Here is a 25,869-nt window from a genome sequence, read left to right as displayed (position 1 = left end):
CCCTACACATATCCTTTTTTTTTCTACAAATTCTCTGCACAATGTGAAAAGCATAAAATTTCTGCACAAATTCTGTGTTTAGTTTCAACACATCTCTGCTCACAAGAAGTTAAGCTGCAGAGCTTAAGTTAATTTTGGACAATCAGGCTTTTGCATTAATATCAGCTTCATTTGTATGCAAGGCATATCACACTCAAGAGAACAAGTTTGGTTAATGTTTCACCTTAAGCAATACAAATACAATTTTTTAATGAAAAGAAGAAAAAAAAAGAAAACAAATATTCCTTTTTCCAACAGAACAAACACAATATGCTGAATATTTCTGCATCAGCAACAGACACGTATAGCAAGCAGAATATAAAATATAATACAGTAATAAAGATATGCTAAAAATGAAATTTAAGAGCACCTACTTTTAAATAGAAATTTATCGTTCTTCTACTTTTGAAACATTTAAGTATTGTACTTAAAAATGTATATTAATAATTAAAAATAGTGTAATGAAAATAGATTCGATATCATGTTTCTAACACACACTGCATGTTCGGTCTTTCCAGTACACAATGTTGATTTATATTAAACTTAACTCATATCTGACTCCAATTTTAGTATGAGGTGGTTTAGAATTAGAACATTAATATATTTATCCTCGTTTTATCTGACTCCAATTATAAAACATTGATAAGATTATTTTGTTTCCTTTCACATTATTTTAGATTATGATTGAATATTCTTTTGATTTGTTAAAATACCTTAATCTCATTTACTCAGATTCCTATAACATCTCGAGTCTTGCACCGGCTGGGTATACAATCTGTTAATACAAGCTTGTCAGTTTTGGTCATTAAACGGAGGCGATTAACCACTCTCCTAAAAAGGCAGAACTCTACTTAACTCAATTTAGGAGATTTTTTTTGCGGTCCCCATAGATCTGCTATCTACTAAATCAGACAAAGTATTTTAATATTAATCGTACAGGATTATAAGTTTGTAGATGAAGGCCTAAATACCTACATTTAGATTGGTTTCAACAATATTTTGTTGTTCTAAATAGAAAACCCATAGTTGGCCTTTTACAGTCCAAGTATACATGAAATAATGCCAATTTGTTAGTCGGATCTCTAACAACATTGTATAGCGTGCCACGCTGCTCTGTCTAACATTTATTAGTCTGTTACTAACCTGTACAGTGGCTTGTAGTGCTATGGACAACAACATTTACCAGTGACAATAACACAAGGTTTGAATCATTCAAAACATAACAATTTATTAGTCAGGTAAGTGTATTATGCCAATTCAATCAGTCAATTCATAAACGATCAATACAAAACATCAAATTATCAAAGACAAATCCAAGATGAAAAGATGCATACCTGACTTCAAAATATACATAACATAGAGCATAAGCTCCATGTTACGGGCTGATTTGGGTAAGCAGAATCGTGCTGAGCCTTTCTCAAACCTTACCTTAAGTAATCCAAGAATTCCCTTAAGGAAGTGGGTGTGTGCATAACAAAAGGCATTTGCATTTAGTGCTGCCTGTGGAAAAGTCACACCTTTCACAGTGGTTCAAAAGATGCCTGAAGTTATATAATTATTGTTTTGATTATGTCTATTTCTGAGAGAATGAGACCATTGTACCAATCACACTGAGACATTTCAAATGATATGAAACATGATAGATAAAGTCACTTTGGTTGATTTAGAACATTCAGACTTTGAAATGACCATGTGTGAGTTGGGGTGGGTGAAGTCGAGTTTCAGCAGGTTCAGATGTAAATGTAGCAGGAACTGGTTTTTCCCGCATTCCCACCTGCTGGGTTGTGGAGCCAACAGTCTCTGTTTTCAGCTCATGTTTTGAATTGTCAAAGACATCAAAAATATTTGTAATATTTCAATTCTTACACACTGCATTATTTGCTTGTCATTCTGAGTCTCTTCTCCTGATTTAACATTTATCATCACATTCTAATTCTACATTTTACCACAGTATTGAGACTCTCCTGTGGATCCTCAACTGATGTTCACTGATCCTCTCATCTTCAAAGCTGACTATGATATACAGCATCTCGAGTCATCAGGCCGCTGATCCTCTATTCTGAAGGTGAAACCAGAAGAGAAAACAGTCAATGTTCAGTGAAACAGTACAGATTCATTACTACTACATCTCAATAACTGCCTTTTTGGTAAACAAATTCATAATAAATTCCTGTAATCAGAACAATTATTAACTTAATATTCTCCTGCACAGATACTGTATTTCTAAAACACCAATTGTGTTTTAAATCGAATAAATTTAAAGCAGTAATGGTGTTCATGTGTTTAAGCCTGTGACTGCAGAGAAACACAAGCTGATGTCTGAACACTTTCTGTGATTAATGTTATTTTAATAAAGCAGCTGTTGCTGGATAAAGCTCTGACTCGCAGCTCTTCTGCTCTTTCCTCCTTTCTCTTCATCTATTGCAGACACTGCACACTCTGTGCTCATCAAATAAAGCTTGATGATGATTTGATCATTTCCTCTCAGACTCATCTGAAAGATTTGTTCACATCTCAGAGGAAAATGAAGATCTTTACTATCAGTGCTGTTTACTCACATCAGTTTACAGTTTGAGTCTCGCATCACATCAATGAGCTTCTGCTTTGAGTCTCCAATGTGATTGAATCTCAGATCAAGCTCTTTTAAAAACTGCAGAACTTTTGTGTTCATCAAACACTGAGTTAAAGATGAAGTATCTGAGATGCCACAGCCACACAGTCTAGAAAAAGACAAATAGAAAGGAAGAAATCATTTTTCATTTCATCACAGGTTTAACAAGCGAGTCATTTGTGGAGAGTCTCAGTCCTGCAGAGCTCATGCTGCTCCACAGGTTTTCAATTACATTTAGAAATTGTCAATTCTAGTCAGATATTGGACATCAGTGATCTCTTAAACCAGTACTAGTGTTATAGCTGCTGCTGCTACTATTATTTACTGCTAACATCAGTTTATTTTATATCTTGGTTTCTGAGTTTGACAGCCATCAACAATGAGGAAAGATCTACTGCTGTTGTGGTTGTTATTTATTTATTATTATTATTATTATTATTATTATTTGGGTTACTTCATTGCTAAAGCACATATTCACATAGTGTTTTATTTAGCATAAACATTGAAATTAAAATTATTATCTGGTATACACTCTTCTGAATGTATATAAAGACAACATCAGCACTAAACACTCATCTGATTCAGGATCATTAGAAAAATGAAGAAATTTGTAAAATATTATAAAAGCTGAAATTCACTGTGAGATATAAAAGAGAAAATATGAAGTGTTTTGATTTAAACTGTTTAATTGAGTAAATGTTTCTCACCTCAGTGTCTCCAGTTTACAGTGTGAATCCTTCAGTACGTCACATAAGAGATTCACTCCTGTGTTTCTTATTTGATTCTTACTGAGGTTCAGTTCTCTCAGGTGTGATGGGTTTAATTTCAGAGCTGAAGTCAGGATCTCACACTGTTCCTCTGTAATACTGCAATGACTCAGACTGAAGACAGAAAGAGAAAAGACAATCACTGAGATCCACATTAAGTTCATGTGTGAGTTAAACATGCAGTCACTAAAGTCATGGAAATGTAATATGAATGAACAGTCCAAGAGTGCAGTGTTTGAGGACACGAGTTATTAAGCAAGTCTAGAGTTCTTTGTAGTGAAGAACATTTATTTTGCCAGCTACACACCAACATAAAAAGCTTAATGATTTTATGATTGTCAGTCATTTAAATATAACGTTTTTTTTTTTTTTTAGAGAATTAAACCGTATTACCACATATTTTTATATTATTTTATTCTAATTAATATAAAGTGCAATAACACTGTTCCAGTCCAGTCTAAATGTAGATCTGTCAAAATAATCTTAATTACTCTGTTTTAGTCTGTTTTTACTTTTATTCTGGTTTTGCAGTGAAAGCTTTTCATATTTAAGCATTTGGAATCATTTTATAGCAAGAAAGTTTATAAATGATGTGACTGACTGTTCTTGTTACCTTAATATAATTAAACCTATTAATCTCTCAGTATCTGCTGTACAGTATAATGATACTAACTGTAGTTTCTCCAGCTTGAATTGTGGCTTCATCAGTAAATCACTGAGGTTTTTCACTGCAGAGTCTCCTAGTTTATTCCTGCTGAGGTGCAGTTCACTCAGGTGTGATGAGTTTGATTTCAGAGCTGAAGTCAGGATCACACACTGTTTCTCTGTAATACTGCAATAACGCAGACTGAAGACAGAAAGAGAAAAGACAATGACATAAAACTACATTAGGTTCGTGTGCGATTAAAATACAAAACTGGTAAAGGTATAATCGCTAATAGAGCAGCAAAATCATGAAAACATAATATAATAGAGCAAACCAAGAGAGCAGGATTTGAGTACATAAGCTATAATCCAAGTCTAGAGTTTCCTGTTTTGTAAGTTTTTTTAAAAACACATTACTTGGCAGCTACACTATAACATAAAAAAAATACTTTTGATTTTATGATTGCAAATAATGAAAACATACACAAATAAACAGGAAGAATTTTGTAGTTTATAAATGCTTTGATTTATGTTGTCTGAGAATAAATCATCTTTAATCTCTCAGTATCTGCTGTACAGTATAATGACACTAACTGTAGTATCTCCAGCTTGAATTGTGGCTTCATCAGTAAATCACTGAGGTTTTTTACTGCAGAGTCCCCTAGATTATTCCAGCCGAGGTTCAGTTCTCTCAGGTGTGATGGGTTTGATTTCAGAGCTGAAGTCAGGATCTCACATTGTTCCTCTGTAATACTGCATCTCCACAGACTGAAGACAGAAAGAGAAAAGACAATGACATAAAACTACATTAGGTTCATGTGTGAGTAAAATACAGAACTGTTAAAGGTATAATGTCACGATTGTGGATCTGTCTGCTCTTCTAAGATGTGTCTGCCTATGTGTGATTGTTTATGTGTGCGCGTGGGGCATGTATGTCTTGGAGTGGCTGCACTTGTCGCTGTGTGGGAGTCGCATGTCTGTCAGTTGTGTTTACATGTCATCAGCTGGGCTGTCCCGTGATCACTGTCTCTGGCTCATGCCGTCGCTTAGCACCGCTCAGCTGATAATCAGCGCACCACAGGTTTAGCGCATTTACTGAGTCTATAAATGTTCAGCGTTCCTGTCTCACTTTGTCAGTTTGTTGTTCTCACGGTGTTCTGTGTCCTGTCAGGCTCTCGATGTTGAATCGCTGGTGGTGAGTGAGCTGATCAGTTTTGCCTATGGAGTTTTGATCCTCTCTGTTGATGACTTCATTGGACTTTGATCTTCTCTGTTGACGGCTGCTCGCATCTGTTACCTGCTCTAGCTCTGTTTTTGTGTCTGTCTGATCCTTTGTGTCACTCACCTGTTACCACCAGCCTTCAATCTACCAGCTCTTGTGTTTATCCAAATAAACGGTTACTTGCAATTGGGTCTCCTTGTCTTCTCGTGACATAAATCACTAATAGATCAGCAAAATCATGAAAACATAATATAATAGAGCAAACCAAGAGAGCAGGATTTGAGGAAATAAGCTATAACCCAAGTCTAGAATTTCCTGTTTTTTGAGTATTATTTTAAGTAAAACACATTACTTGCCAGCTACAATCCAACATAAAAATAAAATACTTCTGATTTTATGATTGCAAATAATGAAAACATAAACAAATAAACAGCAAGAATGTGTAGTTTATAAATGCTTTGATTTATGTTGTCTAAGAATAAATAATCTTTAATCTCTCAGTATCTGCTGTACAGTATAATGACACTAACTCTAGTATCTCCAGCTTGAATTGTGGCTTCATCAGTAAATCACTGAGGTTTTTCACTGCAGAGTCTCCTAGATTATTCTCACTGAGGTTCAGTTCTCTCAGGTGTGATGGGTTTGATTTCAGAGCTGAAGTCAGGATCTCACACTGTTCCTCTGTAATACTGCAATCACACAGACTGAAGACAGAAAGAGAAAAGACAATGACTGAGGTCTGTGATGGTAAACGTGATCTGTAATGACAAACACAAGTTCAACAAAGATGCACATACATACACCATATCTATGGCCAGATAAAAAAGCCACACAGCACTATAATTGTGTAATATTGTTCATTTAGTCTTAGATTAGTGTTCAATCACACCGGAGGACAAATAAATAAATGTTTTTCTTAATTGTTTCCTTCAGCAGAAAACATTCTGACAAGTTTTGTAAAAGGATGTTCATTTGATTCAGTGCTGCACCGATCAGGACATTTGAGGATGATACTATTACAGTTTACATTTTACATGCTGTGCTAAAAATATATTTGAATTTTTTAATGAAAAACAGACATGAAAGTAAATGCTATGCACATTTCGGTTCTCACAAACAACAAAACCTTCTAAAAACCAACATACAACTATGACAAAATGTGGCACATTTCTTCCAGATTTGTAAATGATCTGTTGTCATTTAGAGTGTTTTCTTGCCTGTTTTTTCAGGAAATGATGAACTGTCAGGATTTCAAATGTTTTAATTTGTTGTGATTGACACAGAAATATTATCCACTACTGTAAGATTACCATTGAAAGTTTAGCTAAATGTGTAATACTCACTTGAGTGTGCTGAATTTGCAGTGTTTGTCTTGCAGTAGAGCAGACAGTTGATTCACTCGTGTGTCTCCTAGTTCACAATCCCTTAGAATCAGGTGGTTTTGGAGTAACGGGTTTTTACCCACAATTCCAGTCACAAATTGACAGGCTTCGTCAGCAGCAGGACTCAAAAACCTGCAGACAGAGATGATCGAACAGGAGTCAGATCTATTTATGATAGAGCAGAACACCAGCACATCTACTGACTGTGTTTACAATTTATCATCGATGCAGCAAAAGTATCAAAACTAGTGCTGGGCAATAGGGTTGGGGAAGGTTGATCTAATGTGAAACATCGCGATGGAGTCTCGCGAAGTGTCTAAAGAGCGAGGAGGGATCCGGGGGTGAGAAGAGTGCGGGACTTATTTGAGGACTGGGAGGGAGACGCGCGATTTCTGGGAGATTATCACTTGTTTTGATGGCATTGTCTATCAGCCCAACCCTACAAGGCAATGATTTAAACTGTTAATCATGATTAAATCACATGACTTTTCTGTTAAATTGTATTGTTTTATGCAAAATTTAACAATGAATTAAAAAGTAGTGTAATAATTTTAAAGGTTCTTGGAATATGAATAGAAGTGCACTAAAATCAACTTTTAACGAAACATTTGGCTGTGTGTGTTTAGAGCCAGTGAGCAATGAACCTTTAAAGGGCACCTATGGTGAAAAATCTACTTTTCAAGCTGTTTGAACAGACGTGTGTAGGAAGGCGACGCAGTGGCGCAGTGGGTAGCACGTTCGCCTCACAGCAAAAAGGTCACTGGTTCGACTCTCAGCTCAGTTGGCGTTTCTGTGTGGAGTTTGCATGTTCTCCCTGCGTTCGCGTGGGTTTCCTCCGGGTACTCCGGTTTCCCCCACAGTCCAAAGACATGCGGTGCAGGTGAATTGGGTAGGCTAAATTGTCCATAGTCAGTAGATGGGTTGCGGCTGGAAGGGCATCGGCTGCGTAAAAACTTGCTGGATAAGTTGGCGGTTCATTCCGCTGTGGCAAGCCTGGATTAATAAAGGGACTAAACCGACAAGAAAATGAATGAATGAATGAATGTGTGTAGGTATAGTGTATAGACCATCATGTTGGGGTGATATAAACACACACAGTCCTTTTTTTTTCAATTTAACAACATAAAAACGGTGGACCAATTGGAGCGGTTTTCAGACCGACCGCAACTTGATGTAGGAGTGCGGTCCCCCCGCCCTATCCTCAGTTTGTTGATTCACGTCCGCCATTTTCAGTGTAAGTCAAAGCGATATCACTAAAGGAACACCTTTGCTCTATTTTTAGATGTAAGGCTCATTGTGCTCAACACAAGATCAATATTCTCCACATGATCGCTCTAATCGGAATTATTTGTACCTTTAGGTAGGTTTGCAAACATGTTTACTTTTCATTGTGTCTAACTTAATCTTCAGCTGTTCGCATTTCTTGCGTTCACAGAAGCTCCCTGTGATCTTAATTAGGTGCAGCTGTAAAGTGCCTGCGCGTTACCTCGTATGCGCATCTCTCCATTGGAAATAAAATAATAAACTTGCCTGCAGGTCACACACCAGAAGCGCCGTCACGCCACGCAGCACCATGCATTTTAGAATTCTAAACATAGGTTTCTATCAGGGTACACACACCGGCGCTTCAAGTCGGTGGCTGTCTGCGGCGCCCAGCCACGATTCGGGACACTTCATGTTTCTGCCGCACCACCTGAATAGTTTCATTTTACATAACATGTGAATGTGCATGTCTGAGTGTGCCGTGTCGCGGCTCTGGTGTCTCAGTCAAAGTTAATTCAGTGTGCGTGGTTATGTCACGGTTGCAGGTTTGTGCGCTTCTCTGGAGTGTATGTTTGATCACGTGGGTTTGTTTTGTTTTGGTTGTCCATGTGGATTTGTTAGGCTCACGTGTTATGACGACACTCAGTTGGTCTGATTAGTTCGCCAGCTGAGGCTCATCATGGTGCCTATATCTGGGCGACTCTTTTTTTTGTCTGTGCCAGTTCGTTACTATCACTCATGTTTGTGTGTCTGTACTCAGGCCCTGAGGAGTTATCTGGATCTGGTTTCCCCGTTCTGTTTCCTGCCTTGTGTTCTGCGTCCTTCTAGCCTGGCACTATTTGTCTTATACAATAAACTTGTACACTTGCATTTGGATCTTCTCTGACTTTCTTTGAAACGTTACAGGTTATTAGTCTCGGTGTACAAGCTCTGCACTTTAAACTAGCACACAGTTGGCTGTAAAACTATGCAAAGACACAAATGATTGTGTACTCTCTGCTTGGTCTGTGCCCGAGTCAGCTGAATGTTGATCCCCTCACTCATGTTGGCTCTCTCTGTCTGCCTGCCTGTTGCAGACACAGAGCGGGTGAGCTCTTGGCTCCGCCCCCTTGTTACATTGGGCGGCAAGTTGAAACTAATTTTCATGTGAAGCAACACACTTCTAAAACAGCAAGCTGTGTACACCCCCCCAAAATGACACATTATAACACATTAAAATAAAAACATCTGAATTGTGTTTTGAACTGAACCTAAACTGGCTAAACTAAACTATGTGCCCTTTAAGATGATAATAATACAAAATAAAACTGCATTAACAGGTGATAAAATAATTGTCTGCTTTAACTAAATATGGTAACATGATAAAACGTTCAGTCCTAATCAAAACACAAACTGATCTTTAAAACTTCTGCTGTGTTAGAACATTTATTTTATCACAAGATTTTGTGAAACTAAAATTTTGTTTTGATATCCCACATCTTACTTATTATTTTCCTTTCTCTCACCTCAGTGTCTTCAGTGTACAGTGTGGATCCTGCAGTAACTCAGTGAGCTCCTTCACTCCTGATTGTCCAGGATCATTTCCTCTGAGATCCAGCTCTATCAGGTGTGAAGGGTTTGATCTCAGAGCTGAAGCCAGAGCTTTATAACCTTCTTCACTGATACTGCAGTCTGAAAGACTAGAGGAAAGGAGCTAATATTAAGTGAAGTTTAATCAAATTAAAAACGATGCTAGATTATACTTAGTGATTCTGCAAATAAACAACAACACTTAAGATTCACAACTGAACCATACTGAAACAGGCAGAGCTGATGATTAAAGCAGCAACGAGAATACAGCTAATGATAAATACAACCAATAAGAGACTCCATTCAGCAGTGTAGTCACAAAGAAATTGACAGATGCTTTACTAGACAGCTTATGGAAATAAACCAGATTGCAAATATGCTTAAAAAATTTGGAAAAAGGCACATAACACATGTTACTATGAGCTATTGGATATGCCAGTGTTATTACATGGACACACAATTTCACTCTCACACTCTTACTCTTTCTGTCTGTCTGTCTGTCTGTGACTGATCCAAATGTGAAGTTAAAACTTACAAAAAATTCAGTTAAATATCATGCTGCAGAGCAAAACTAGTATTATCTCGTCTATAACCTGGCAAATCGCATTTATTTCATGTTGAATGGTTAATGCACGGCAGTCTGTTGATTACAGATTTCTGAACAAAGATCCTGCCCTACTATTCTTTAAATATATCACCATATAAATCAATACTTACTGTAAATACATTAAGAATATAACATGTATTCGGTTTAGTTTGAGCTCACATTTTTAAAATGTGTCAATTATCACAGAATTTACCTCAGTATTTCTAACTCGCACAGAATATTCTTCAGTCCAGCACAGAGCAGCTTCACTCCTGAATCCTGCAGATTGTTATTGCTCATGTTCAGCTCTTTCAGACTGTTTTCTGATCTGAGAACAGCAGCTAGAGTTGAACAGCTTCTGTCCGTTAAGTTACAATCATTTAACCTACAAGAGAAAAAATACAACCACAGAATTAGGTGGAACAAATACAGCATAATTTCATCTATGAATCACAGGAGAACAACCTTCATCTGTCAGAGAACAATGAAGAAAGAAAAAGAGACAGCAGAAAGTCACATCAACAGAGGAAAACAGATCATTTATTTTTATCAGATCATAAATTCTCAAGTTAAAAGCACTGCACAATCACATATGTGAACTAAGATTCATCGTAAAATATTGAGAATAACGCGTCTTGATTTAAACTGCTGAAGTGATTTTAATGATTGTAAATGTTTCTCACCTCAGTGTCTTCAGTTTACACTGTGAATCCTTCAGTACATCACATAAGAGATTCACTCCTGTGTTTCTTATTTGATTCTTACTGAGGTTCAGTTCTCTCAGGTGTGATGGGTTTGATTTCAGAGCTGAAGTCAGGATCACACACTGTTTCTCTGTAATACTGCAATGACTCAGACTGAAGCCAGAAAGAGAAAAAACAATGACAGAGATCTGTGATGATAATCTTATTGAAGCCTAAAGTATGCATAACATTCTGCCATCATCTATAGTTCCCATAAACTTGAATATTTTGTAAATCTGTACATTAAAAAAAATAAATAAATAACTTGTACCTCTTAGTTTATGCAAACTTTATAAGCTCTGTAAATGTGTTCATTTTAAATATGCCTGTTAACAGTTCAGTGGCATGTTTTCCTACTGTATAGAGTAATTCTACTGTACTATCTAGAGCAGTGGTTCAAGGTCCAAAAATACTGGTAATAACAACATTTTATTTCAATAAAGATGCACAAACAGAAATCAACCATTAAAAAAATAAAAAGCATTTTTCATTTACAAATGCATCAAAAACAAGTGCAAAAGTGGAAATTAACAATGACATTTAAGTGTTTCCAGTTTTACAAGAAAAAAAAAAACATCAACCAGAGGTAGATTAAAAGTAACTTATGAATTAACATCTAATAAAAGAAATTTAACAGCTCGCATTCCATCAAGGGACAAAACTTTAGTTTCATTTCACCTCACAACTTTCTCATTCCAGATCAAACAGTTCTGTGCTGGATTGGAGCAAATGAATGTATACGTCTCCATCTACTCATCTTTGATGTTTTGGAGGAAAATGTTTCAGGACTTCTGTTGTATAAATGCAATATCACATGAGAATCAGCACTACTCTGTTTATCTGCAGCCTCATGCCTATGGACAAATCCCAGCAGTGCTGAAATAAAGTCATATAGCACTGATATTTGTATGTTATTGCTCATTTAGCCTCAGATATTTTTCCCAGCAGAAAACATTGAGACAAGTTTTGGAAAAGAACATTCATTTAATTCAGTGCTGCACTGATCAGGACATTTGAGGATGTTGAAAAGCAAACATCACTTCAAAGTTATGAAAAGTTCTGTTTAGTTTCTGTTCTTTTTTTGTGTTTGTTTAGGAAATGATTAAACTGTCAGGATACCGAATATTTTAATTTGTTGTGGCTAATGCAGTGAAAAACAAAAATAATCAAAGTCAGGAAATGTAATCCAATACAGTAAGATTACTAATAAAAGTTTAGTTAAATGTGCAATACTCACACGAGTGTGTTGATCTGACAGTGTTTATCCTGCAATAGAGCAGAGAGTTGATTCACTCGTGTGTCTCCTAGTTCACGATCACTAAGATTCAGTACTTTCAGGAGTAACGGGTTTTCATCCATAACTCCAGTCACAAACTTACAGGCTTCATCAGCAGCAGAACTCAAAAACCTGCAAACAGAGAGAATCAAAGAATAGTGAGATCGATACATTTTATATCAGAACACCAGCACATCTACTGATTATGTTTACAATGTATCATCCGTACAATAGAAACATCAAAACTAGTGCTGGACAATGCAAAAAAAAAAAAAAAAAAACTTTCAATTAATCAAATTCTTATATCCAAAAATTAAACAAAGGATTCAAAAGTGGTCTATTTATTTTCAAATGTTCTTGCTATACAAACAAAAGTGCACTACAAGCAACTTTTAAAGACTTAAATTTGTCTGTGTGTGTTCAGAGACAGTGAGCAATGAACATTTAAAATAATAAAAAAATAAAACTTGTGAAAATAACCATTGGTGTTAATTAATGTTAACATGATAAAAACTTGCCCTTCTTTATCAAACACAAACTGATTCAAGCTTCTGCTGCATTAAACTATTTATTGTATCACAATTTTGCGTAAACCTAAAATAAAATTCTGTTTGATATCCCACATGTAACTTTATTATTTCCCTCTCTCTCACCTCAGTGTCTTCAGTGTACAGTGTGGATCCTGCAGTAACTCAGTGAGCTCCTTCACTCCTGATTGTCCAGGATCATTTCCTCTGAGATCCAGCTCTATCAGGTGTGAAGGGTTTGATCTCAGAGCTGAAGCCAGAGCTTTATAACCTTCTTCACTGATACTGCAGTCTGAAAGACTAGAGGAAAGTGATAAATAAATTTTAATAATCAAAAATAAAAGTTAATAAAATTAATAAAAATTTTGTTAGATCACAATTACTGAGGCTAAAAATAAAATTAAAGCAAGAAATAGAGCTTGCGAGTGATGCAGCAATGAGAATACAGCATACAACTTTTAATACACTTTGTTAACTCTATGGTCTGTTAAATTGGCAGAAAAGTGTGCAATAAGATCATTTAATGCACAGGTAGATTCAGTCAGTTTTGATCAGTTCAAAATAAATGCACTTCACTCAAACATTAGCAGTAACCATAGTAACCTAGTGATGGTTGTCAGACTTCATTCATCAGTGTAATCTCGAAGACACTGACACATGCTTCACTAGCTAGCTTATGCAGATAAACCAGCTGCAAACATGATTAAAATAATTGGAATGAGGTAGATAACACATGTTACTCTCAGCTATTGAATATGCCGGTGTCAATCTCTCTCTGTCTGTGACTGATCCAAAGTGTGGAAGAAGAAGTCTCATAACTGACAAAAATGTGTAAATATTGTGGTGCAGAGCAATTCAATTTGTCTTGAACAGTTGAAATCAGAGTTAAATGTAATCAATGGTTTGATGCAATTCTAAATGCGCTTAATGTTGGGTGGTTAATTTGCCTTTTGCTTCATGCATTAAAATCCTTTAACCTATTTTAAACTGTTGATTATCTGCTACTTGTAACCTTTTAGTTCTCGTCTAGTTTTATTCTACAGTTTTAAATCCTCAAGTAATACTGCAGTTTTCTAGGTCAAGAATAAAAAGACAAAGTTACATTCAGTTGAGGAAGCAGATGTTCTTATGCTAGTCACTTTTAAAGATCTAAGTTGTGACACTTTTAATAATGTCCCATCATTAGACAGTGCCTCCAGGATTTCACAGAAAAAAAAATCTGATTTTTTGAGACTAAAATTAATGATTATATGGCAAGTTTTTTCTAAATTAGTAGCAAATTTTGTGGCATTTCATTTATTTATTTTTTTGCAGTGAAAATATACACCATTGAATTATTATTTTTTTGACCACGAGAAACACTGATTTCTGTGATTTATATAAAATGAAAATACTGAAAGAAACGGAGAGAAACTACACTTTACTCCAAAAGCTGCTGTATCACATTTTAAAATGAAACCAACTGTTTCAATAGAATCCATCTTTGTTGTTTGACACTTATTTGAACACGTTGCTAGACATGATGCAGAGCATGCAGGCTTACTGTATGTGTGTGTATGTGCGAGAGAGAAAGGGCTACGCACATAACAACAGGATGCATATACAATATCATTTATAGAATACAAAATGTAGAAGTTTAGCGAGTGATACAACTGACGTGGTCTACTCAAACAAACTTTGTATGCATATTTATTAATGTTATATATTACACAGAGCACACACCAGATGAGAAGCGCGCATTAACCTAACAATTTTGAGACTTTGCACACTAGACTTCGCAAATACTGGTGTGGTGGGAATTTGAACAGTGTCCAGACAGTCTAAAGTATCTGGGAAATCTATGGCAATTTTAAAAAATGCAAACTCCACAAAACTGTGCAACATTTGGTTGATTTTGCTCAGCATATTTCAGAAAAATGCTCCTGCTTTACTAATATTTTAATGTACTGCTATATAAAACAGTACATACTGCAAAATCATTTAAGAATATTAGAGATTTAAATCAAAGTTTGTCAATTATTACACAATTTACCTCAGTTTTTCTAACTCGCACTGAATATTCTTCAGTCCAGCGCAGAGCAGCTTCACTCCTGAATCCTGCAGATTATTATTGCTCATGTTCAGCTCTTTCAGACTGTTTTCTGATCTGAGAACTGCAGACAGAGTTGAACAGCTTTTGTCTGTTAACTTACAATCATTTAACCTACAAGAGAAAAACACAACAACATAATTAGGTGAAAGAAATACAAAACAATTTCACTTATATTGACAGACTTACAGAGCTCTTTTGCAGGTTTTGATGACTGCTGATAGTCTGATGAGACACTCGTCTGATTTCTTGAATTTCTGAAGCTCAAACTCCTCCATCTCCTCATCTGATGTCAACAACACAAAGGCCAGAGCAGACCACTGGGCAGGTGAAAGATCAGCAGATGAGAGACTTCCTTTGCTAAGGTGAGTCTGAATCTCTTTCACCAGAGTTTGGTCGTTCAGTTCATTCAGACAGTAGAACAGATTGATGGATCTCTCTGGAGAAAGATTTGCTTCAAACTTTTGCTTAATATACTGAACTATTTCCTCTTTGCTCTGATCATTGTCATCTCCCTGTGTCAACAGACCTCGTAAGAGCTGCCGATTGGACTGAAGAGACAGACCAAGGAGAAAGCGAAGGAAAAGGTCCAGGTGTCCATTGTGACTCTCAAGTGTCTTGTCCACTGCAGTCTTCAGCAAATCAATCATGGACTCATTTCTGTTTCTTGAGTCTTGATTAAACACACTTTTGTTGTTGCTGTCCAGAATTAGATGTGCATAAAGGGCTGCAATAAACTCTTGAACGCTCAAGTGAACAAAGCAGTACATGGTACCAACAACAATCCCTGTTTCCTCCTTAAAGATCTGGGTACACATGCCTGAGTAAACTGAGGCCTTATGAACGTCAATACCACAGGCTTCCAGGTCTGTGTCATAAAAGATCAGGTTGTTGTTTAGCAGCTGATGAAATGCCAGTTTCCCCAGTGAAAGGATGGCGTCTTTATCCCAGGACACATCTGGTGTGTATTCTCCATCATACTTTCGTCTGCTTTGCTGGATCTGAAAGTGCAGAAAGTGTGTGTACATCTGTGTCAGAGTCTTGGGAGTGTCTTCAGTGTTTGATTCCTGCAGTGTTTTGGAGGCGTCATCAGCCTGATTGTTTTTAACACCATTATTTCTCTTCTCCTGTAAAATGTTCAGGAGAACAGTGGCTGAAATCCAGCAGAAGACTGGGATGTGGCACATGATGAAGAGACTCTTTGATTGTTTAACATGATCAATGATTTCTTTGGCCTGATTCTCATCTGTGAATCTTTTTCTGAAGTACTCCTCCTTTTGTGCATCATTGAATCCTCGTATCTCTGTCAGCCGCTCGACACAGTCAGGAGGAATCTTACTGGCAGCTGCTGGTCTGCTGGTGATCCAGATAAGAGCAGAAGGAAGCAGATTTCCCTTGATGAGGTTCGTCAGGAGAACATCCAGAGAGGCTGGTGACGAAACATCACGACACGTCTCATTACCAGCAAAGTTCAGAGGAAGACGACATTCATCCAATCCATCAAGGATGAACAGGACTTTGAATCGATTCCTTCTTGTAAGGTTCAGTTCTTCTGTCTCTGGGAAAAACTGAGTTATAAGCTCCATCAAACTGAGTTTTTCTTTCTCCTTTAAGTTCATCTCTCTGAATGGAAGAGGAAATATGAAGCTGATCTCCTGATTTTCTTTTCCTTCAGCCCAATCCAGAACAAACTTTTGCACAGAGACTGATTTCCCGATGCCAGCGACTCCTTTTGTCAGGACAGTTCTGATCTGCTTGTCTTGTTCAGATTCTTCAAACAAATGTCTGCATTCAACCTGTATCTCTTGAGCTTCATGACGTCTGGAAGCAACTTCAATCTGTCTGACCTCATGTTCAGTATTGACCTGTTCACTGCCACCCTGAGTGATATAGAGATCTGTGTAGATGTTCTTCAGGAGTGTGGAGTCTCCTTGCTTTGTAATTCCTTCAAACACACACTGATACTTCCTCTTTAAGGCACATTTCAGCTGATGAATTAGGATCAGCTCATCTAAACACAGGAACAAAAAACTGACATAACTGTGTTTGTTTTCTTATATTTATAAGTGATAATCTGACAGTCTCTCACCTTTTAGAGTATCTGCAGCATCACCTTGCTTCATTTCTCTCAGGAAGTAAAGTGTGAGATCAAGAGCTGCTTCTTTTATTCTGCATCTGTTCTCATTAAAGTCCTTTACAAAGTACTGTGTGTTTTTTTCATATAATATTTTCTTAAACTTTTCTAGCTCATTCTTCAGAAACTTCATTATTTGGTTCTCAAGATCCTACAAACCAACAAGAAAAACAAATAAAACTTAACCAAATTAATAACCTCTACATATATCTAAATGGACATGTAAAAAAAAAAAAAACACTTCTACTACTAAAAATAGTATATACCTTAACATGTGTGTAGTTATTTTCAGAGTAATTCATTCATTCATTCTACTTCGGCTTAGTCTCTATTTCAGAGGTGGCCACAGCGGAATGAACCAACAACTGTTTCAGCATATGTTTTACACAGCGAATGCCCTTTTAGCTGCAACCCAGTACTGTTAAACACCCATACACACTCATATACTATGGCCAATTTAGTTCATCCAATTCATCTACTCCACTTGTGTTTGGACGGTGAGGGAAACCGGAGCACCCAGAGGAAACCCACTCGAACACAGGGAGAACATGCAAACTTCACACAGAAATGCCAACTGACCCAGCCGAGGCTCAAACCAGCGACCTTCTTGCTGAGCTGAGCACTGAGCTGCCACCCCAGAGAAATTCATGTTTAATAAATTAAATATTTTAATAGACCATATATATATATATATATATATATATATATATATATATATATATATATATATATATATATATATATATATATATATTTAATAGATAATTAAATCATAATCAAAACAAGCATACTCTGATGTTTAGTTATATTATTCAATTGTAGTTTCCAACTAATCACAGTTTAATATTACTTCAAAAGCATGATTTTTTTTTAATATTATTTATGTTTTTTCACCTTTATTAGATATGACAGTGGAGTGGAGACAGGAATACATGGGGAGCAAAGAGAGGTGAAGGACTGGGAAAGGACCTCGATTCGGGAATTTCAGTTGCCATGAGCACCTTAGTTTTATATGTCGGTACACTTAACCACTATGCCAACAAAAGCATGACATTTTAATTGTGCATTTGAAACAATAGCAAATGACTTTGGGTGGTTTTGGTAAAAGGTCCACAGTTAAGAAATACGAAACAAATAGTTAACAAATAATTTCAACAAAATTTAAATACCTTAAATTTTAAACCATCACAGATAAAACTCTTCACATTGGTACTCAAGAAAATGAGTCAGGCTGAATGTCGAGATGAGAAAGTTTTTGGTGAGTCTGACAGAATCTGAGATGGTCATAAATCTGTTTCACAGTTAAGAGCTCTCAGGAATTCCTCGAAACGCCCCATATGCACAATAGCAAACCGAAAGTTGTTATGCGTGTGTGAATAAAGCCACTGATTCCCAAAACCTAACATTTGCACATTGTTTGTTGACTATAAGACAAATAATAAACACTTGTGGTTGTCTTAATATACCTGGAAGATCCCCTGAAGATTGTCTTTAAAATTCTTGTGTTCTTTCTGGATGTCTGAGTCTGAAGTCTCATTTTGAACACTGTAAGCAAATAAAATTAATTGCTACATTTCCATGCACATAAAAAATACATAACCGTTCATGTTTTTGTTCATGTTTGTTTTGTTCATGTTAAAACCGTTCATGTTTTTGATCTAGCAAGAAACCAAAGTTCTTTAAGTGTTACATTAAAGATAAACGTGACTTCTTTTCATATTTACTTTATGCCCTGTTACAGTTATATAAAAAAAAGGTCACTTTGACCCGTGTCGAACCAAGCCTGAAAAAGCACTTACGACCAGTCAGCAGTAGCGTGTGTTTGTCTAGTTAAGGTATCCAAAAAAAAAAAAAAAAAAAAAAAAAAAAATATATATATATATATATATATATATATATATATATATATATATATATATATATATATATATATATACACATATCTCAGAGGTTGCGTTAACCGAATATTTTCCGTCATTGACAGATTTTTTTCACCAGTGACGGAAAAATCAGAAGGTGATCCATCATTTTGACAGATTATGCTGAGGGGAATATATTGTAATTTGTTGCTAAGTGTAATTGATACTCCTGTCCAGCTGATCGCAATTTTCCTTGTTTTTTCTCCTTTTGTCATCGCTGTGTAGTTGCAAAAATGTCACAGCATGTGTGAGAAGTTTCTTTGTATAGCCAGATAGTTGTGATATTAATAATAAAGGTGAAAAATAGGAAGTGATGCAGTGGACGATGAAGAACAAACAGACAAAAATCCTCAGTCGCCGACAGCAGTTACGGGCCAACCAAGTGGCAGCAAGGAGGACAGGTGCTTTGGAGTGCATTTTGAGCTGAGCACTACCGAACGCAGGTGCAGAAGGAGCTCATGCTGCAGTTGTTTTCCCGGTGAAACGAGTGCTTGCAGGATCTGTAAATTCCACATTCAGAGAATCCAGCAAATTTCTGATCACTTCCTTAGGAGAAATGTTTCCTAACTATAAAATGCTGGCTGAAGTGGTGCTAGTAATTCTTGTCTTCAGTGCTTCAGCCGCCAGAACAAAATTAAAACTGTCAGGAGAAGTCGACTTTCCGAGGCAAAGACACAGAATTTAATAATAATTGCCTCTGCATTAGTCTCCCTTGATGCACTTGATTACGCTCAGGCAAGCACCCAGTTCAGGTTGACACAGGAGGAAGATATGAGTTAAGGCAGATAGGAGTTTTTGTTAGTTTGTCAAATACTTACTTACTTACTTATGCCCTCCACCCCTTCCGGGGCATGGGCCGCCAAAGGTATATCTCCAGAGGTTCCTGTCCTGGGCTATTCTTTCTACTTGTCCCCAGGTGTAACCCATCCTTGTGATGTCTGCGTCGAGGTCACGTCGCCAGGTGTTTCTTGGACGGCCTCTCTCCCGCTTCCCTTGGGGGTTCCATCTGAGAGCCTGTCTGGTGATGCTAGTTGGTGGTTTGCGAAGGGTGTTCCGTATCCAACCCCATCTTCGCTTCCAGATTTTTGTTTCTATCGGAGGTTGACAGGTCCTTCTCCATAGGTCGGTGTTACTGATCGTGTCAGGCCTGCGAATGTGCAGAATCTTTCTGAGACAGGTGTTGATGAATGTTTGGATCTTTCGGGTGGAAGCTTTGGTTATCCTCCAGGTCTCTGCCCCGTAAAACAATACTGATTTCACATTAGAGTTAAACAGGCAGATCTTCGTGGTCATGGTAAGTTCTCTCGAAGCCCAAATGTTCTTAAGCTGGATGAAAGCAGCTCTTGCTTTGCCGATTCTTGCCTTAATGTCTTTATCAGTTCCACCCTGCTGATTGATGATGCTGCCTAGGTAGGCAAAGGACTGTACTTCCTCCAGAGAGCTTCCATTCAGGGTTACTGGATTGTTGCAGCTGGTGTTGATTTTAAGAATCTTAGACTTTTCTGTGTGTATGTTGAGTCCGACTTGTGATGATGTGGCTGCTAACACAATGGTCTTCTCCTGCATCTGCTGTTGGTTGTGGGAGAGAAGTGCGAGATCGTTGGCAAAGTCTAAGTCTTCCAAATGATTCCACAGGGTCCACTGGATTCTATTCCTGCGTTCACTGGTGGATGTCTTCATGATCCAGTCGATAACAATGAGGAATAGGAACGGGAATAATAAGCAGCCCTGTCGTAATCCTGTCTTCACTTGGAAGCTGTTTGTTAGCTGTCCTTGGTGGATCACTCTGCAGCTTATTCCCTCATATGAGCTCTTGATCAGATTAACCAACTTGGCTGGGATGCCGTAGTGCCGGAGGAGCTTCCACAGGGTCTCCCGATCCACACTGTCAAAGGCCTTCTCATAGTCGACAAAGTTGATGTACAAAGGTGTTTTCCACTCCAATGACTGCTCGACTATGATGCGCAGCGTTGCGATCTGGTCCGTGCATGATCGGTTCTGCCGGAAACCTGCTTGCTCGTCTCGTAATTGTTGATCGACGATGTCCTTCATCCGCTCTAGGAGGATCCTGTTGAAAACCTTGGCTGGCACTGAGACTAGTGTGATGCCTCTGTAGTTGTTGCAGTTAATATGATCCCCCTTTTTTGGAAGCTTAATTAAATAACCCTCCTTCCAATCAGTCGGTATTTCTTCCTCCTCCCAGGTCTTTTCAAAAAGGGGATACAGCATCTCCACCGATGCATCCAGTTCTACTTTCAAAGCTTCCGCTGGTATGTTGTCTGGTCCAGCTGCCTTCCCGTTTTTCAACAAGATAATAGCCTTCCTGATCTCCTCTCTGGTTGGCTTTTCGCAGTTAATGAGGAGATCTTCATTGGCTGGATTGATGTCTGACGGGTTTGGTGGTACTGGTCTATTCAAAAGCTCCTCAAAATGTTCAGACCATCTATTAATCTGCCGCTCTACTCCTATGATAGCCCTTCCCTCCTTGTCTTTGACGGGTCGTTCTGGCCTGCTGTAGCTTCCAGATAATTTTTTAGCCGTGTTATACAACTCCTTCATGTTGCCTTTATATACTGCCTGCTCTGCTTCAGCAGCCAGCCCGTCTATATAGTCTTTCTTGTCCTTCCTAACACTCTTTTTAACCGCTCTATGAGCTTCCGCATATTCCTCTTGGGCCTTAGCTTTTGCTGCTCTAGTCCTGCTGTTGTTGACTGCTGCCTTCTTTCGTTTCCTCTCTTCTATCTTTTCTAGGGTCACAGCTGTAATCCACTCTTTATGATGGTGTTTCTTTGTTCCGACCACTTCTTGACAGGTTGTTCTTAGTGTCTCTTTTACGGCTTGCCAACTGACCTGCACACTACTTCCTCCCTCTTCCTTCTGCAGTTCTTGCAGCACCCCAAAACTGTTCTTCAACTGAAGTCCAAACTCTTCCCTGACGCTGAGGACCTTTAGGCGGCTGACGTCATACTTCTCTCTACCCTGTGTTGGTTCCTTCCAGTTCTTCTTCAACTTCAGCTGCATGCTGGCGACTAATAGATGGTGGTCCGAAGCCACATCTGCTCCTCTTCTAACTATAACGTCCTGGAGGGATCTTCTGAACCTCTTGCTAATGCAGATGTGGTCAAACTGGTTCTCTGTCAGGCTGTCTGGTGATACCCAGGTGCTTTTGTGGATCCGCTTATGAGGGAAGATGCTGCCTCCAATGACCAGTTTGTGCACACATTTCCGCAAATCTCTCTCCATTAGCGTTCATCACTCCCAGCCCGTGGGTCCCAAATGACTTGTTCATATCCTGTGTTATCGGGCCCAATCTTCGCGTTGAAGTCTCCCATAAGGAGGACGATGTCTCTGGCTCGAAATTTCTCTACTATTTTCTAAAATCTGTTATAGAACTGGTCTTTGTCTTCTTCATCAGAGTCTAAGGTTGGAGCGTAACCCTGGATGACATTGAGTTTTATGTTTTTGTGTTTGGTTCTGAATGATGCTGTGATTATCCTAGGGCCGTGTGCTTCCCATCCAATCAGTGCTCTCTGTGCTTGTTTGGACAACATGAGGCCAACTCCCTGCGTATGGGTTGCGTTTCTATTTTCATGCCCAGAATACAGCAACAACTCTCCTGTCGTCAGGTTCCCCTGTCCAACTTGTGTCCACCTGGTTTCACTGATGCCCAGGATCATCAGGTTGTTCTTTTTCATCTCGGCAGCTACCTGAGCCGTCTTGCCTGTCTCACACATGGTCCTGACATTCCATGAGCCTATGAGCGTTCTACTGGTCGAAAGAAAGGTATTCGGCTCGATGGCTTCCTTTCGGCTTTTATCATCTAGCGTCATGAGTTTCCGTGTTGTCGGAGGCCCTTCATCTTCCAGGAAGTTAATCTCTGTTTCTCTTTTTGACGTTTCTGTAGCATTTGAGGTTTTATAAGGTTGGGTTGCTAACCCCACGCTCAACCCTCCTCCTTTTTCATCCGGGCTTGGGACCGGCAATGGCGGAGTACATAAATGAACAATTTAGCCTATATGCTCGTCATGCAAGTTCATTTTAAAAATTTAAATGAAAAAAAGCGATTAGAAAATATGCTAATTAAATGACGGTCAATAATAGGTTATGATGGAATTTTTACTATTACGGAATTTTTACAATTATATATCAAAAGGGAGCAGGTCCTGTTGTGTTACAGGCATCTTTGTTTTAAATATTTGTTAACGAACATTTTATTGAGAAATACCTTGTGGTAGGTGACAGAGTTTCTCTACTGAAATTTGGGAGACCTCCTTGTTTTGAATCATCACTCTTCACAGACACAGAGCTGGATACACACGAACCTGATCTTACACTGATGACACAAAAAAAGAGAAAAGTGACTACAGGTGGTACTTCAGACCTTAAGATGAGATTTAGGGTGGAAATGACAATTTAACAATACAATGATATTTCTCTCTCTAAAACCCGATGAACAGATCAGACCTGTTAAGTGAAATCTTAATTTCTTAATCTAAGAAAAACAAACAAACAAATCTCATTAACTTTTACTGTATATATATATATATATATATATATATATATATATATATATATATATATATATATATATATATATATATATATATATATATATATATACTAATTTCTACCATATTTTAGTAATAAATGTCTGTAACTGTGGGGTGAATGCAGCAATAACGTTCCTAATTTTTTTTAGCTTTACATTTATGATAAATGATCAACATATTTAGCTCTGACAATGTGTTATGTTAATAGCTATTTCAAGCTGCTTTAACCTGTGGCTCAATCTAAAACATAACATTTAACATTAAAAGTTAGAGAAAACACTGCTCATGAAAAGAGTTTTATTTTCTACAGTACAAGCCTGAAACCTCAGTAAATTTCAATGATTCAGTCACAATTACAAAACTGCTGCAGACTCACCTGTGTTTCTGTGAGTAACTCATCTTTCCTCACTCCTCTGCAGACCAATAGTTCAACACTGGTATCTTTGTGAAGACAATCAGATGATTGTCATGGACTGAACATGACAATGAGTCTCTGAGATGAAGATCATGATGCTTCAGGAGAAGAAAGAAGGAAATAATTACAGCTACAGACAAATGTAGAGTTTTTCAAAATACAAACTTATACAAAACTTAATTAGGTTACAAACACATTGCTATTTAGCTACTAACATGAACATTGTAATCAATCAAAGCACAACACAATGCTATTATTACATGTATGCTAATTACAGTTGTTTTTAACCACTAACAAGCATTTATTCGGGCAGTACTGAAGCCACAAGTTCAAAAAAATCACACAATCAGCCAAACAGAAGTCTATGCAGAGTGAACTGAGAATAATTGTATTACGTTTTAACAAAATGCATGCAATAAACAAATTGTTCCAAATTCCCGAACACTTTTCACATTCAAATACTAGCTATACAGCTTTTACTTTTTTTTTTTCGCATGATAAAAAACTGATTTCAAAACTGTTAAAAAAAAAACTTTATCAAAACAGGCTAATTGCAAATTCTATTCATTTTTTTGCCATATTGATTTTGGAATATAGAAAGTTGTACTACAAAATGAATAATGAAAATCATTACAAAATAGTTAATACATAAAACCTTTTATTTTAATTATTTGTAGTAAGAGATAGATTGAAACTTATTTTGTTAGAAAAATATGGATCAAAAACTGTAAAAGATAGGGAAAGAAGCGTGATAGATAGTGATACAGTAAAGTGATAAAGACACTGACCGTGGAAGAGTTCAAAGACTAATGTAATTATGCAAGTACAATACAAAGTCCACATTTTCCCATGACAAGATTTTGAAGTGGATTACAATACCTCACTGAAATCGTTTTGTTGTATGATACAAAATTTGCCTTTTTAATTGTAATTTAGCAAATGTTTCGAAACATTTTAATTGATTTTGCCATGAATGTTACTATTTGCATGATATTGACATTCAAGTAAATACTACAATTTATATGAAAATGTATTCGAAATTTAAAAATTAGTTAATTAGTTATGTCTGTAATGCTGCCTGTTGTTACTGTTTTTAGATAACTTATGAAAGAAATGTTTTCTGAAGTGTTGTTAGTGGTTCGGTGAAACAAGTTTATTTTGAGCCGTACTTTGAACTGTTGTGTTGCTCCCGGTTGGTCCTAGTGCGTTTTGGGCCTGAGCAGAACAAGACGAGAAAATAAATATTTAGCATTATATCGCTACAAACGGTTTGTTTAAGTCATTCATGTTTTCCTTGGATACTGTGTACCTCCGCGACCTTTAAATTACTAATTTAAATAAAATGTCTAAGCAAAACAAGATCACTGTATGATTATTCAAGCGTATTAAAAGCTTAACTTACTGTCTTACAGACGGTCTTGTGCAGCAAAAACACCATCCAGAAACCTTTGAAACAACTTTACGACTCTGCTCAAACACACCTGAGATCCTTCGCTGATTAAGCCAATAGTATCGTTAGGTTGGTTTCATCTTATATAAAAGTAGGCTATATATAAAATCAGTTTTGGTTCATTAGCGCCTTCAACTGGACAGCATTGTAAAGCACAACATACCTGTTTATGTTACTCTTCTCCTGTACGACGACCGATTGTACTGAACAATGTTGTCCATTCACCTTTATCTGGACATTTAACATCATTTAAGGTCATTTAAATTTTATATAATTACAAATAGTAAAAAAAAAACATGGTGTAAAAATGTGGATTTCAGAAGACGCTTAAATAGCGCTTAATTGTTATTTACAAATGTTTTTTTTTTTTTTGGTCATTGAAGATAAAGTATTTACATTAAATTTCAGTATCTGTATTACCTTACTGTAAAATTTACTCCATTACAAGTTACAAGTCACCAATTTGAATAAGACTTGAGTAAAAGTATTAAAGTATCCGATTTTAAAAGAACTTGAGTATTTTACTCATACTGAATGTAGGCTCAAAGAACACCAAGAAAGGTTTTATTTGCTTTTATATAAATTAAATTGAACACCTCAATATTTCTATATTGTTGAACAAAATAGAATAAAAAAGTCTCAGTCAAACTCAAATGTTCAAAAAAGCCACAAACAATTAAAA

General features: G+C 37.0%; 2 protein-coding genes across 5 annotated transcripts in view; one reads left to right on the top strand and one right to left on the bottom strand.

Moving 5' to 3' along the window:
* LOC147838394 (uncharacterized) overlaps positions 1 to 25,869 on the top strand; it is a 900,722-nt gene that overhangs the window by 397,919 nt on the left and 476,934 nt on the right. The window lies entirely within an intron of this gene.
* LOC147838406 (NACHT, LRR and PYD domains-containing protein 3) lies at positions 1,242 to 25,248 on the bottom strand. Of its 4 annotated transcripts, XM_087303334.1 has the most exons (20): positions 25,140 to 25,248; positions 24,907 to 24,952; positions 23,699 to 23,835; positions 22,998 to 23,105; positions 18,320 to 18,398; positions 16,809 to 17,004; positions 14,909 to 16,730; positions 14,663 to 14,833; positions 12,757 to 12,930; positions 12,065 to 12,235; positions 10,768 to 10,941; positions 10,299 to 10,469; positions 9,435 to 9,608; positions 6,628 to 6,798; positions 5,815 to 5,988; positions 4,657 to 4,830; positions 4,091 to 4,264; positions 3,358 to 3,531; positions 2,598 to 2,759; positions 1,242 to 2,098 (listed from the first exon to the last, which is right to left on the bottom strand). In XM_087303334.1, exons 3-20 carry the CDS (start codon positions 23,719 to 23,721, stop codon positions 2,053 to 2,055), a joined length of 4,338 nt encoding a protein of 1,445 aa, XP_087159460.1. In that variant the 5' UTR covers positions 23,722 to 23,835; positions 24,907 to 24,952; positions 25,140 to 25,248; the 3' UTR covers positions 1,242 to 2,052. The 4 variants fall into 4 exon arrangements, 3 of the variants coding, with proteins under 3 accessions (XP_087159460.1, XP_087159461.1, XP_087159462.1); XM_087303335.1 differs by lacking the exon at positions 24,907 to 24,952; XM_087303336.1 differs by lacking the exons at positions 10,768 to 10,941; positions 12,065 to 12,235; positions 12,757 to 12,930; positions 14,663 to 14,833.

Source organism: Danio rerio, chromosome 22 (assembly GCF_052040795.2).
Source record: "Danio rerio strain M-AB ecotype USA chromosome 22, GRCz13ab, whole genome shotgun sequence".
NCBI lineage: Eukaryota > Metazoa > Chordata > Actinopteri > Cypriniformes > Danionidae > Danio > Danio rerio.
The sequence above is the reverse complement of the archived record's forward strand: the minus strand, read 5'-3'. Positions and strand labels throughout refer to the sequence as shown.